Here is a 12,878-nt window from a genome sequence, read left to right as displayed (position 1 = left end):
TAGCTCTTTTATCTTCCATTCCAGCTATTCCTCTTTTCCTTTTTTCCTTTTTTAAAAATATTGAGGCTTCTTTAATGCTTAACCCTTTTATAACTGCTTTCATTGAATCCCAATATAGTCCTTGCTCTACTTCTCCATTATCATTAATTTGCCATATTTAATTCTATCCAGTCTCTAGTTTCTCCATTCTTTCTTCTTTTCTAGGATTGTTAACATCCATTTTCCATCTTTTAGCTTCTTTCTAATGACTTTTTATTTTCATTTGAATACTCATTATTGAATGGTCACTAATTTTATAACCCCAATATCTGCATTTATAATTTTTGTCAACAAGCATCGTTTTTCTGTTTCATCTCTTTTATTGATACATTCGGTTTGTTTATTTTCTTATCTACCACTGTGTTACAATATCCTGCTACTATAATCATTCCTTTACTCTTTCTTTCTACTTGCTTTTCCACCATATATATAAAAATCACTCTGTTTTTCATTTGGTGCACACATGTTTACTAATGTGATATCCTTGCCTTTTATTTGACCTTGTGTCATTAAGTATTTTCCCTTATCATCTCTCTTTATTTTCTCCATCATAACCCCATTTGTTTTAGATATCAGTGTTGTTACCCCACTGGCTTTCGAAGTCCCATATGATTTCTCATAGTCATCAATCCAGTTTAGCTTCAGTTCGTTAAGTCCGTTCTTTTTTATGTGTTTCTTGTGGAAAGATTATATCTAGTTTTTCCTTTGTAAATTGTGTTTCAACTCTGTCTTTTTAATACGCTACCCAACTCTCCAACATTCCAGGTTTATATATTTGACTCCCCCCCCCCCCCAAAAAAACCTTATAATTGTTTCAACAACTGTTTCTTGTCTCATCTTGAGAACTATCTATTCTATTTTCCAACTTAATATAATAACATTTAAGTATAAACATAAACATCAAAACATTAATACCTAAACATGTAACACAGTCATATTCTCTCTTCTCACCACCTTAAACTATATCCCACACACATTAATCTTTTTAACCCCTTCCACTCTACAGGCTTCCTCACCCAGTTCTTTGCCGAAATGTACCTGGGGGACACAGACGAACACCTGATTCTCCCATATTTTCTCAGGTCATTCCCTCGCCAGCTGCTCAGCTTTCTTTTCCTTTACAACCTATCTCATCTATACATAACTATCCACACAATATTTGGATTTTTCTATTCATGATTTAAATTTGCTATGGGTCAAATCCATTCAATATACTAAATTTTATTATATTTTAATAAAAAAACTTATTGTACTAGAACTCATCAATAGTATACATTGTTTAGCTCTCTAAGCTGTGTATGTATACATACGTATGTGCACACATCATTTTTCTATGTGCATACTCACATTTGCACACACATATGCATATATACACATACCCATACACATAATATCCCTTTTTCTACCCTCTTATATGTCTTTACTAAAGAGTCCTCCCATAGTCACTTCAACATCCTCCTGCATCTATTCTATCTTCCTCTCCTCTTTCCCCCCATCTCCACATGGTCTTTGAGCATTTCCTGATCATTTTTCAGTTCCTCCTTTTGAAATTTTTCCATTTCTTCCTTCAATTTGTGTTGAGTTATGATGCATTGCATTCTCATGTCTAAAGCCACTTCCATAGTCTCACTTTTCAAAATCTTCCTGCATGTTGAGTAAGAGTGGAAATCCCTATTAGTAACTAACACTTTTCTTTTGAAGGATAGTTGTGACAGGTATCAAACATTTTCTCCAGGCCAAGGTTTCATAACTTAAGTCTTGAAAAAAATTAATCCTTTTTCCTTCCATGTTTAGTGCCTCCTCATGATTTGTAATGTATTTTAACAAACTTTCTTTCTTGTAGTAGTGCCAAAATTTTATGAAAACATTTCTTGGGAAGTCCCTTTTACTTCTCCTGGTTCTAATTCTATGTACTCAGTCTATATCAATCATTTGCCAGTCCACGTCCATTTTTAAAGTTTTAAGGCAGGAATAAATTCTGTTTCTCAAGACCTCTGAGTCCTTCTCTTCTATTCCATGCAATCTTAGATTATTTCTTCTATTAGAATCCTTGAGTTGCATGATTTGTTTATAGTTTGTGTCTATTTTTATTTTGTGTTCAAATATTTTTTGTATTGCTTTTAGTAGTTTCTTCCAATTCAGAGAACTTGCCTTTTACCTTTTGAATTTCTTGTTTAAGTTTTTGAGATTCCTCTTGAATGTTTTGTATCATTTGTAGTTGTAATCCCATTCTTTCTCCTTTAGCATCTATGAAGTTCTTTTCAATCATTTCATTCAACATTTTTAATTACACAAGACCATTCTTGTTCTTGTGCCATAGCTTCTACTGTTTCTTCCTCCTCCACACTCTTTTTTCCCACCTCCACACACTCTTTTTGAAGTATTCTTAACTTCTTATCTGACGGTCTAGGATGGGGCGGTTTCTTCCTAAGATTTTCTCTTGATTATGTCATTAATTCTATTAAGCTTTTACCACAATAGGGCACTTTTAACAGGAAACGAATTTCTCCTATGCCCTATACACCATTTTCTTTTGTTACTCAGATTAATTGATTCTATTTATTTTCTTTTTATAAAAGAAAGTCCTCTTGCTTCTACACAATAGTACTCTACTATTCAACAATCAACAATCTTTTAAGAAAAAAACTCAAAGAGGTAAGCAATCTCTTCTTCAAACAATATACTAACAGCAACTCTTTTTCCATCTCTGTTTCCAACATAGAGGTTAATTAGCTGTTATCAATTTTAAGTGTTGTCAACCCCCCCACCCCAGAAAGAACAAGATATGAGGCTTAGTTCCAAACACCAGGAACCAAGACTTTAAATGCTCTCTTAATGTCTCATCTTTATCTGCCAATGTTTAAACAAACTCTTTCAACTCCCTCTAAATTGTCATTTTTGTTGCTCAAGTTTATCTCTCAGCAGACATAACTCACCACAGAAGTGTTTAGTTAATCCTTAGAGATCTCATTTTTTTTCCTGAAAAGCTGAGCAGTGGCTGTTCCTGCTAATGCTGTTTCATGGAGGGGTTGGAGACATGCCCTGAATTCTCATTTTTGAATTTTTCCACACTCTCGCCATAACCCCCAAATGTTGGAAGTTTCCTCAAAATAGTGGCAGCTATTGTAATGATGATAGACTCACAATTTTTAAAAAATTCCACAACACTGTGCAATCACATTAAAATTATTTTTTAAAACTCTAACTATGCTCTCTTCCTCTCCATATTCCTAAGCAGGTTGAAGGTTCCTGGGTAAATATTTACTTTTTTATAAAGTAAAACAACAGACCCACCTTCTCTCTTTTCCTGACTTCTCTATCTCACAGAGTGCAAAGAGTTCAGTAAAGTGCCAGAGGAAAAGTTGATGTTTTTCCAGTAAGTAAATCTAGTATTTATTTATTTATTTATTTATTTCAATTACTTCTACCCCGCCATTCTCACCCCCGAGGGGGGACTCAGGGCGGCTTACAAGCGAAGGCACAATTCGATGCCTATATCACATTATACAAAACATACAAAACAATTTAAGCAAATTAACAGGTTAAAACATCAATACAATATCAAAACATAAACAGTCTCATGCTCAGTGTTTAGAGTTACGAGTGTCCATTCCGTTTCATCAATTCCTGCTCATCGTCGGGTTTTTTCCTTTAGCTGCCAGAATGCCCGAAGGCTTGGTCCCACATCCAGGTCTTCAGTTTTTTCCTGAATGATAAGAGGGAGGATGCCGATCTAATCTCCCCAGGGAGTGAGTTCCACAGGTGAGGGGCCACCACCGAGAAGGCCCTGCTCCTCGTCCCCGCCAACCTCACTTGTGAGAGTGGCGGGGTCGAGAGCAGGGCCTCCCCAGAAGATCTTAAGCTTCGAGGTGGGACATAGAGGGAGATTCGTTCGGACAAATACACTGGGCCGGAACCGTATAGGGTTTTGTAGGTCAAAACCAGCACTTTGAATTGTGCTCGGAATTGGATCGGCAGCCAGTGGAGCTGACGCAACAGGGGGGTGGTATGCTCCCTGTACGCCGCTCCGGTGAGCAATCTGGCTGCTTCTCGCTGGACTAGTTGAAGTTTCCAAGCAGTCTTCAAAGGCAACCCCACGTAGAGTGCGTTGCAGTAATCCAACCGGGATGTGACAAGAGCGTGGACCACCGTGGCCAGATCAGACTTCCCAAGATATGGGCACAGCTGGCGCACAAGTTTTAATTGTGCGAAAGCTCTCCCGGCCACCGCTGAGACCTGGGGTTCCAGGCTCAGCGATGAATCCAGGATCACTCCCAAGCTGCGAACCTGCGTCTTCAGGGGGAGTGTAACCCCGTCTAACACAGGCTGTAACCCTATACCCTGTTCGACCTTGCGACTGACCAGTAGGACCTCTGTCTTGTCTGGATTCAATTTCAATTTGTTAGCTCTCATCCAGTCCGATACAGCGGCTAAACACCAGTTCAAGGTCTGGACAGCCTCCTTGGTGACAGGTGAGAAGGAGTGACAGATTTGGACGTCATCTGCATAGAGATAGCATCTTAGTCCGAAACTCCGAATGATCTCTCCCAGCGGCTTCATGTAGATGTTAAATAACATCGGGGACAGAATTGAACCCTGTGGGACTCCACACAACAACGGTTGCGGAGCCGAACAGGTGTCACCCAAAGACACCTTCTGGGTCCGTCCCTCAAGGAAGGATCGAAGCCACCGCAGAGCAGTGCCTCCGAGCCCCATGTCCATGAGGCGCCCCAGAAGGATACCGTGATCGACGGTATCGAAAGCCACTGAGAGGTCCAGCAGAACTAACAGGCTGTCTCAGTTCCATGTCCCGGCCTGAAGCCAGACTGTGCCGGGTCTAGATAATCAGTGTCTACCAGAAACCCCTGGAGTTGTGTTGCCACCACACGTTCCATGACTTTGCCCAAATAGGGGAGATTGGAAACTGGCCGATAGTTGTCGAATTGGGTGGGATCCAGTGATGGTTTCTTCAACAGCGGTTTTATAATAGCTTGTTTTAAGCTCGCTGGAAATTTTCCTTCCTGTAAGGAGGTATTAACCATCACCTTCACCCACCCTGCCAAACCCCCTCTGGCTTCCTTGATCAGCCAGGAAGGACAGGGGTCTAGGATGCATGTGGTGGGTCGCACCTCTCCAAGGATCCTGTCCACATCCTCAAGCTGAACCAATTGAAACGAATCCAACAAAACTGGACAAGCAAATGCTCTCGTTACATCCCCAGAGACTGCCGTTAATGTGACGTCAAAACCTGACTGAATCCGCTCAATTTTATCCACGAAGGATCGAGCAAATGCTTCACAGCGAGCCACCGAGTTATCCGAGGCCTCGCTTTTTGGCGGATTTAACAGGCCTCTGACAACTCGGAAAAGCTCCGCTGGACGATTCTTCGCGGATGCAATATTGGCTGTGATGAATGTTTTCTGAGCCGCCGCTATTGCCACACCGTAGGACCTTAGGAAGGCATTCAGATGTCTTTGGGCTGGATTGGTGGGATTCAGGCGCCACACGCACTCTAACCTCCTCTTCTTTCGCTTCATTGCTGCCAGCTCCTCAGTAAACCAAGAGGCTGGTTTAGCTCGGTTACTCGAGAGGGGGCGTTCCGGAGCGATAGTGTCGATTGCCCTGGTCAGCTCACTATTCCAGCCAGAGACCAGAGCGTCGACAGTGTCGCTAGCCAAGGAGGTGGAAATATCCCCAAGGGCCGTCAGGAAACCATTTGGATCCATAAGTCTCCTGGGGCGGACCATTCTAATGGGTCCACCACCCCTGCGAAGGTTGGAAGGCACAGTTAGTCTAAAACTGATCAGGTGGTGATCGGTCCATGGCAAAGGAGCGATGGTCGGCTCCTCCATCCCGTCACCCTCATCCCATCCCTGGGTGAAGACCAAATCTAAGGTGTGTCCGGCACTATGGGTGGGACCAGATATTAACTGGGACAGGCCTATGGTTGCCATGGCGGCCATGAAGTCCTGAGCCGCGCCAGAAAGAGGGGCCTCGGCATGGATATTGAAGTCTCCCAAGACCAAAAGCCGTTGGGAGTTCAACGCCATGTCCGAGACCACTCCTGCTAGCTCAGGTAAGGAGACTGTAGTGCAGCGGGGTGGTCGGTGCACTAACAGAATCCCTATCCTGTCCTGGTCACCTATCCTAAAGCCGGCACACTCGAAGGAAGATGATTGTGGGATGGGACGCCTGATCAGTGGGATAAAATCCTTATAGACTACTGCGACTCCGCCTCCCCACCCTCCAAGCCTTGGTTGGTGCTGAACAGAATAGCCTGGTGGACAGAGTTGGGAGAGATTAACCCCTCCCCCCTCGTCCAGCCAGGTTTCTGTTATACAAGCCAGGTCGGCTCGTTCTTCTTGGATTAGATCTTGGATGATGGAAGTTTTTCCGTTTACCGACCTGGCATTGAACAGCACCACCTTTAGCCTGGAGGGGCCACCATCCTAGTAGGGACATAGTAGGGACAGCCACTTTGTCTCAGTTGTCCTCTTTCATCATAGCACCACAGGGAAGATTTGTTTTACTCGTGATAATTCTTAGTGCTAGATTATCCATTGATGAGATATTCAGAATCAGAGAACATATAATCTAGAAGCGAGGGTGACCACATGCATCCTGGATCTTTGCCCATCCTGGATGAGAAAAGAAGTCAGAGGGGGATTGGCAGAGTGGGTGAAGGTGGTGGTTAATGCCTCCTTGCAAGATTCTGGTGGACCTAAAGTTAGCCATCATAAGACCGTTGTTGAAAAAACAATCACTGGACACCATTCAATTGAATAACTTTCAGCCAGTTTTCAATCCCCGCTTTTTGGGCAGTCTTGGAATGTGTGGTTACCTCGCAACTCCAGATGTTCTTGGAAGAAACCGATTATCTAGATCTGTTGCAGTCAGGCTTCAGACTGGGACATAGAACTGAAACAGCCTTGATCTCCTTAGTGGATGATCTACACAGGGAACTTGACAGAGCGAGTGTGTCCCTGTTGGTTCTTTTGGACCTATCAGCAGCCTTCAATACCGTAGACCATGGTATCCTTCTGAGATGCCTCATGGGAATGGGACTTGGAGGAATTGTCCTGCAGTAGCTCTGGTCCTTCCTGGAGGGCCAGTCTCAGAAGGTGTTGCTGGGGGTCACTTGCTCGGCCTGGAAGCCATTGCCCTGTGGGATCCCACAGGGCTCAGTACTGTCCCCCCTGTTGTTTAACATCTACATAAAGTTACTGGGAGAGATTATCCAGAGTTTTGGAGTTTGATGTCATCTGTACGCAGATAATGTCCAACTCTGTCTCGTTTCCACCTGCTGCTAAGGAGGCTGTCCAGGTCCTGAACTGATGCTTGCTGGCTGTGACTCTCTAGATGAGGGTGAACAACTTGAAATTGAATCCAGACAAGTCAGAGGTTATCCTGGTCAGTCGAAAGGCTAAACAGTGTATAGGGTTACAGCCTGTCCTGGATGGAGTTACACTCCTCCTGAAGTCACAGGTTCGCAGCTTGAGAGTTCGTTTGGATTTATCACTGAGCCTGAAATCTCAGGTTTTAGCAGTAGCCAGGAGAACTTTTGCACAATGAAAACTCATTCGCCACTTGTGCTTATACCTTGAGAAGCTAGTCTTGACCACATTGGTCCATGCTCTTGCTACATCTCGTATAGACTACTGCAAGACGCTCTATGTGGTGCTGCCTGTTCAGAAGCTCCAAGTTGTCCAATGGGTGGCAGCCAGATTGCTTACTGGAGCGGCATACTGGAAGTACACAATCCTCCTGTTACCTTAGCTGCACTGGCTGCCAATTACTACCGAGCACAATTCAAAGTGCTGGCTTTAGCCTATAAAGCCCTGAATGGTTCCAGCCCAGCTTACCTGTCTGAACGCATCTCCTCCTATGAACCAGGAGGGCATTAAAATTTTCTGGGTAGGTCCCGCTTTCAGTCCCACCTTTTTTGTAGGTGCGGCTGGTGGGAATGAGAGACAGGCCTTTTCAGTGATGGACTCTCGACTGTCGAACACCCTTCCTAGTGAGGTGAGATCAGCCTACTCCCTCCTGACATTTAGAAAACAAGTAAAATCTTGGCTTATGTTTATGTTTGATGAGCCCCCAGTGGCGCAATGGGTTAAACCCTTGTGCTAGCTGGTCTGAACACTGACAGATCAGAGGTATGAATCTAGGGACAGCACTGATGAGCTCCCTCTGTCAGCTTTAGCTCCCCATGAGGGGACATGAGAGATGCCTCCCACAAGGATGGTAAAAGAACAAAACATCCAGGTGTCCCCTGTGAAACGTCCTTGCAATCGGCCAATACTCTTACACCAGAGGCAACTTGCAGTTTCTCAAACTACCTTTGACATTTAAAAAAGTTTGATGTTGCATTGAATTGTGCCAAGTTGTAAGCTGATATGAATCCCCCTTGGGTGTGGGATAGAAATATGGTAAATAAATAATTTTCGTTAATTTATCCCAAAATTTAAACGGGTCATCCAAAGTGATGCATTGTTAAGTCTGGACTAAAATTAGGAGAATATTTGATGTCCCTATGACACTGTAGAAACAACCTTTCCTAGGGAAGGATTAAAGCTTTTTTGTTGCTCCATCCATTTGTGTGTTCAACTTAAAGCATTGTCTTTTATGCTGTAGAAATATACCACTATTGTGTTATCTAATGAGAGAAAAATAAATACATGTTCCAAGGGCAAGAAGATTCATATTACATGTCTTGGTGTCAGATCACTGCAGCTGCTCCCAAATGAAGACACAGGACGCTTCTGGTATCACTGGAAACTTTACTACAGGAATCATTAGCATACGAAAAGAGGAGAGTGCCAGGCGGTGGTTAGCACTCCCTTATATACCCTCCCCCACATTCATAGATAGAATTCCCACCAAGAGAAAACCCCGCGAAATCCACCCACCAAATCCATTAGCCGTTTCCTTTCAGGGTCAGATGTTGCAGGTGCCTTATCAGTGTTTAATGTCAGTGGCCCTGATTTCTGGTGCTATAATCCAGGCCCTGAAAATTGGGTCCTGACATCTTGGCATATAAACATGAGAAGTTATTTTGGAATTATTTCAGCTTCCTCTTCAGCACGGACAATTGATTGGGCCATTAATAACAGAATCCTCCCACAATTTGCATTGTTTTCCATAGTATTTCCATTGTTCTAGCTATTTAGGAAACTCAAAATAACAGTGTTTTCTGTTTTGGACACCAGAGAGAAACCAGGAAAATCACACACAGATACATCCTCTCAGAGCTTTTCTTTTTCTAGTCAATATCAAGAATGGATTGCAGCTTAACTTCACTTCATATCCTCATGTGGAGCATCACAATAACTGGAAACATAGTTGGCCTTTTAGGAAATGGATTTATCACAGTTGTTCAAGGTCACCAATGGCTTCAAAAAGGAAAGATTTTGCCTTGCGATTTCCTCTTAATTAATTTAAGCGCCTCCAGATTTATGATGCTGATGTTCAATTCCATGGGCTATATTCTGTATTTAACCTCCACAGAGAGGTGTCTGCATTCTTATAAAAAGGCATATGTAACGGTTATCTGGACTTTTATGAATTTGGCCAGCCTCTGGTCTACCACATGGCTAAGTGTTTTCTACTGTGTGAAGGTTACTAACTTTACCAACTGCCTCTTCCTTTGGCTGAAGCCAAGAATCAACAAGCTTGTGCCCAGGCTGCTTGGAATGTCAATAGTCATTTCCAGTATCTTCTGTGTTCCTTCAGTTATTGAATACCTTAGACAAATAAGGGATGGCAACTTGACTGTAATCTTGCCAGTGAATGTCAGCCAAAATGAGCCTTATAATAAACGTTTATTTCATCTGCAGCTGTCTTATACTTCCATAAATATTTGCATAAGTATAATTGCATCCACTTTTTTGCTTGCCTCATTATGGAAGCACACAAGGAATCTGAAAAAAAGTGGTCTAGGTAGTAAAGACCTTAGCACTCAGGTTCACATGAATGTCATAATAGTGGTGCTCTCTTATATCTTTTTTTACCTTGCATTTCTCGCTGCTTTAATAATTGGGGTAACAAATGTTTTTAAGCCTCATAGTCCTGAATCATTAATAACTGATATTTTGGCAACTTCATTTCCTTCCACACACTCCATTATATTAATATCGACTAATCCCAAACTGAAAGAAATGGCTGTTCATATTCTGAATATTAGATAAAGTGCTTCTTTAAAAAAGAGAACAGGACAGCAGATATGTGTCCAGCTAATGGTCTCAGCTAATGAACTAATAATGTTGTCGAGCCACAATACTGCCCCACCTTAAGATGTATTTCTCTGTATGTTTATGCTTGTATATTTAGAAGGAAATTGCTTTATTTGCATCCTTTTTGGCCAAACCATAATAAACCTCTGTGGCTTGTCTTCAACCTAGTGAGTTGATTTCTCTATCCTGACCTACCTGGTTTAGCATACACTCGCTAGGCATAGATCCTCTTACCTGTGGTCCTACTTATCCACTACAGAAAGGTCTCAGCTAATGAGCAAAAATATCTGTGCAGAATACAAAGAATGCAATCATAAAATTAAAACTGTCAGGCTTCATATGGTGTCATCTTGGGATTATACTAAGAAATCTATGTTGATAGTGCTTCCTAAAAAAGAGAGAACAGGACAGCAGATATGTGTCCAGCTAATGGTCTCAGCTAAAGAACTAATAATGTTGGTGAGCCACAATACTGCCCCCCCCCCGCAAGATGTATTTCTCAGTATGTTTATGCTTGTATGTATATTTTGAAGCAAATTGCTTTATTTGCATCTTTTTAAGCCAAATAATAATAAATCTCTGTGATTTGTCTTCAATCTGGTGAGTTGATTTCTTTATCCTGATTTGCATACACTTAGAATAATAGAATCATAGAATCGTAGAGTTGGAAGAGATCTCATAGGCCATCCAGTCCAACCCCTTGCCAAGAAGCAGGAATATTGCATTCAAAGCACCCCTGACAGATGGCCATCCAGCCTCTGTTTAAAAGCCTCCAAAGAAGGAGCCTCCACCACACTCCGGGGCAGAGAGTTCCACTGCTGAACAGCTCTCACAGTCAGGAAGTTCTTCCTAATGTTCAGATGGAATCTCCTTTCTTATAGTTTGAAGCCATTGTTCCGTTTCCTAGTCTCCAGGGAAGCAGAAAACAAGCTTGCTCCCTCATCCCTGTGACTTCACCACACATATTTATACATGGCTATCATATCTCCTCTCAGCCTTCTCTTCTTCAGGCTAAACATGCCCAGCTCTTTAAACCGCTCCTCATAGGGCTTGTTCTCCAGACCCTTGATCATTTTAGTCGCCCTCCTCTGGACATATTCCAGTTTGTCAATATCTCTCTTCAATTGTGGTGCCCAGAATTGGACACAATATTCCAAGTGTGGTCTAACCAAGGCAGAATAGTGGGATAGCATTACTTCCCTAGATCTAGACAATATGCTCCTATTGATGCAGGCCAAAATCCCATTGGCCTTTTTTGCAGCTACATGACATTGTTGGCTCATGTTTAACTTGCTGTCCATGAGGACTCCAAGATCTTTTTCACACATACTGCTCTCGAGCCAGGCGCCCCCCATTCTGCATCTTTGCATCTTGCAAGTGGAATATCTTGCATTTGTCACTGTTGAACTTCATTTTGTTAGTTTTGCCCCTTCTCTCTAACCTGTCAGGAGCGTTTTGATTTCTGCTCCTGTCCTCTGGAGTATTGGCTGTCCCTCTCAATTTGGTGTCATCTGCAAACTTGATGATCCTGCATTCTAACCCTTCATCTAAGTCATTAATAAAGGTGTTGAACATGACCAGGCCCAGGATGGAACCCTGCGGCTCTCCACTCGTCACTTCTTTCCAGGATGAAGAGGAAGCATTGGTGAGCACCCTCTGGGTTCGTCCATTTAACCAATTACAGATCCACCTCACCGTAGTTTTGCCTAGCCCACATTGGACTAGTTTGTTTGCCAGAAGGTCATGGGTGACCTTGTTGAAGGTCTTACTGAAATCCACGTACGCTACATCCATGGCATTCCCTGCATCTACCCAGCTTGTAACTATCGAAAAAAGAGATCAGATTAGTCTGGCATGACTTGTTTTTGATAAATCCATGTTGATTACCAGCGATGACCGCATTTCTTTCTAAGTGTTTGCAGACCACTTCCTTAACAATCTTTTCCAGAATATTGCCTGGTATCGATGTGAGGCTGACCGGGCGGTAATTGTTTGGGTCATCCTTTTTTCCCTTCTTGAAGATTGGGATCACTTTGGCCCTTCTCCAATCTGCTGGAACTTCTCCCGTTCTCCAAGAACTCTCAAAGATGATTGCCAATAGTTCCGAGTTGACTTCCGCTAGTTCCTTCAATACTCGTGTATGCTTGCCAGGCATAGATCCTCTTATCTGTGGTCCTACTTATCTCCCTCTGTCAGCTCTAGCTCCCCATGAGGGGACATGAGAGATGCCTCCCACAAGGATGGTAAAAGAACAAAACATTCAGGTGTCTCCTGGGGAACGTCCTTGCAAATTGGCCAATACTCTCACACTAGAAGCGACTTGCAGTTTCTCAAGCCACTCTTGACATGAAAAAAGTTTGATGTCGCATCAAATTGTGCCAAGTTGTAAGCCGATATGAATCCCCCTTGGGTGTGAGATAGGGTTGGATAGAAATATGGTAAATAAACAAATAAATGAATGAATAAATAAAGACTGATATATCCCAAACATTTAAGGGGTCATCCAAGGTGATGTATTGTTAAGTCTGGACTAAAATTAGGGGCACATTTGATGGTGCTATGACACTAGAAACAACCTTTCCTAGGGAATGATTAAAGCTTTTGTGT

General features: G+C 42.6%; 1 protein-coding gene across 1 annotated transcript; it reads left to right on the top strand.

The window, feature by feature from the left end:
• The first annotated feature begins 5,874 nt into the window (after positions 1–5,874).
• LOC132766493 (taste receptor type 2 member 8-like) lies at positions 5,875–10,226 on the top strand. The gene is made up of 3 exons (XM_067464850.1): positions 5,875–5,934; positions 7,648–7,740; positions 9,306–10,226. Exons 1-3 carry the CDS (start codon positions 5,875–5,877, stop codon positions 10,224–10,226), a joined length of 1,074 nt encoding a protein of 357 aa, XP_067320951.1.
• Positions 10,227–12,878: the final 2,652 nt, after the last annotated feature.

Source organism: Anolis sagrei, chromosome 2 (assembly GCF_037176765.1).
Source record: "Anolis sagrei isolate rAnoSag1 chromosome 2, rAnoSag1.mat, whole genome shotgun sequence".
Taxonomy (NCBI): domain Eukaryota; kingdom Metazoa; phylum Chordata; class Lepidosauria; order Squamata; family Dactyloidae; genus Anolis; species Anolis sagrei.
Note: the sequence above shows the minus strand (reverse complement) of the source record. Positions and strands in the feature narration are given on the sequence as shown.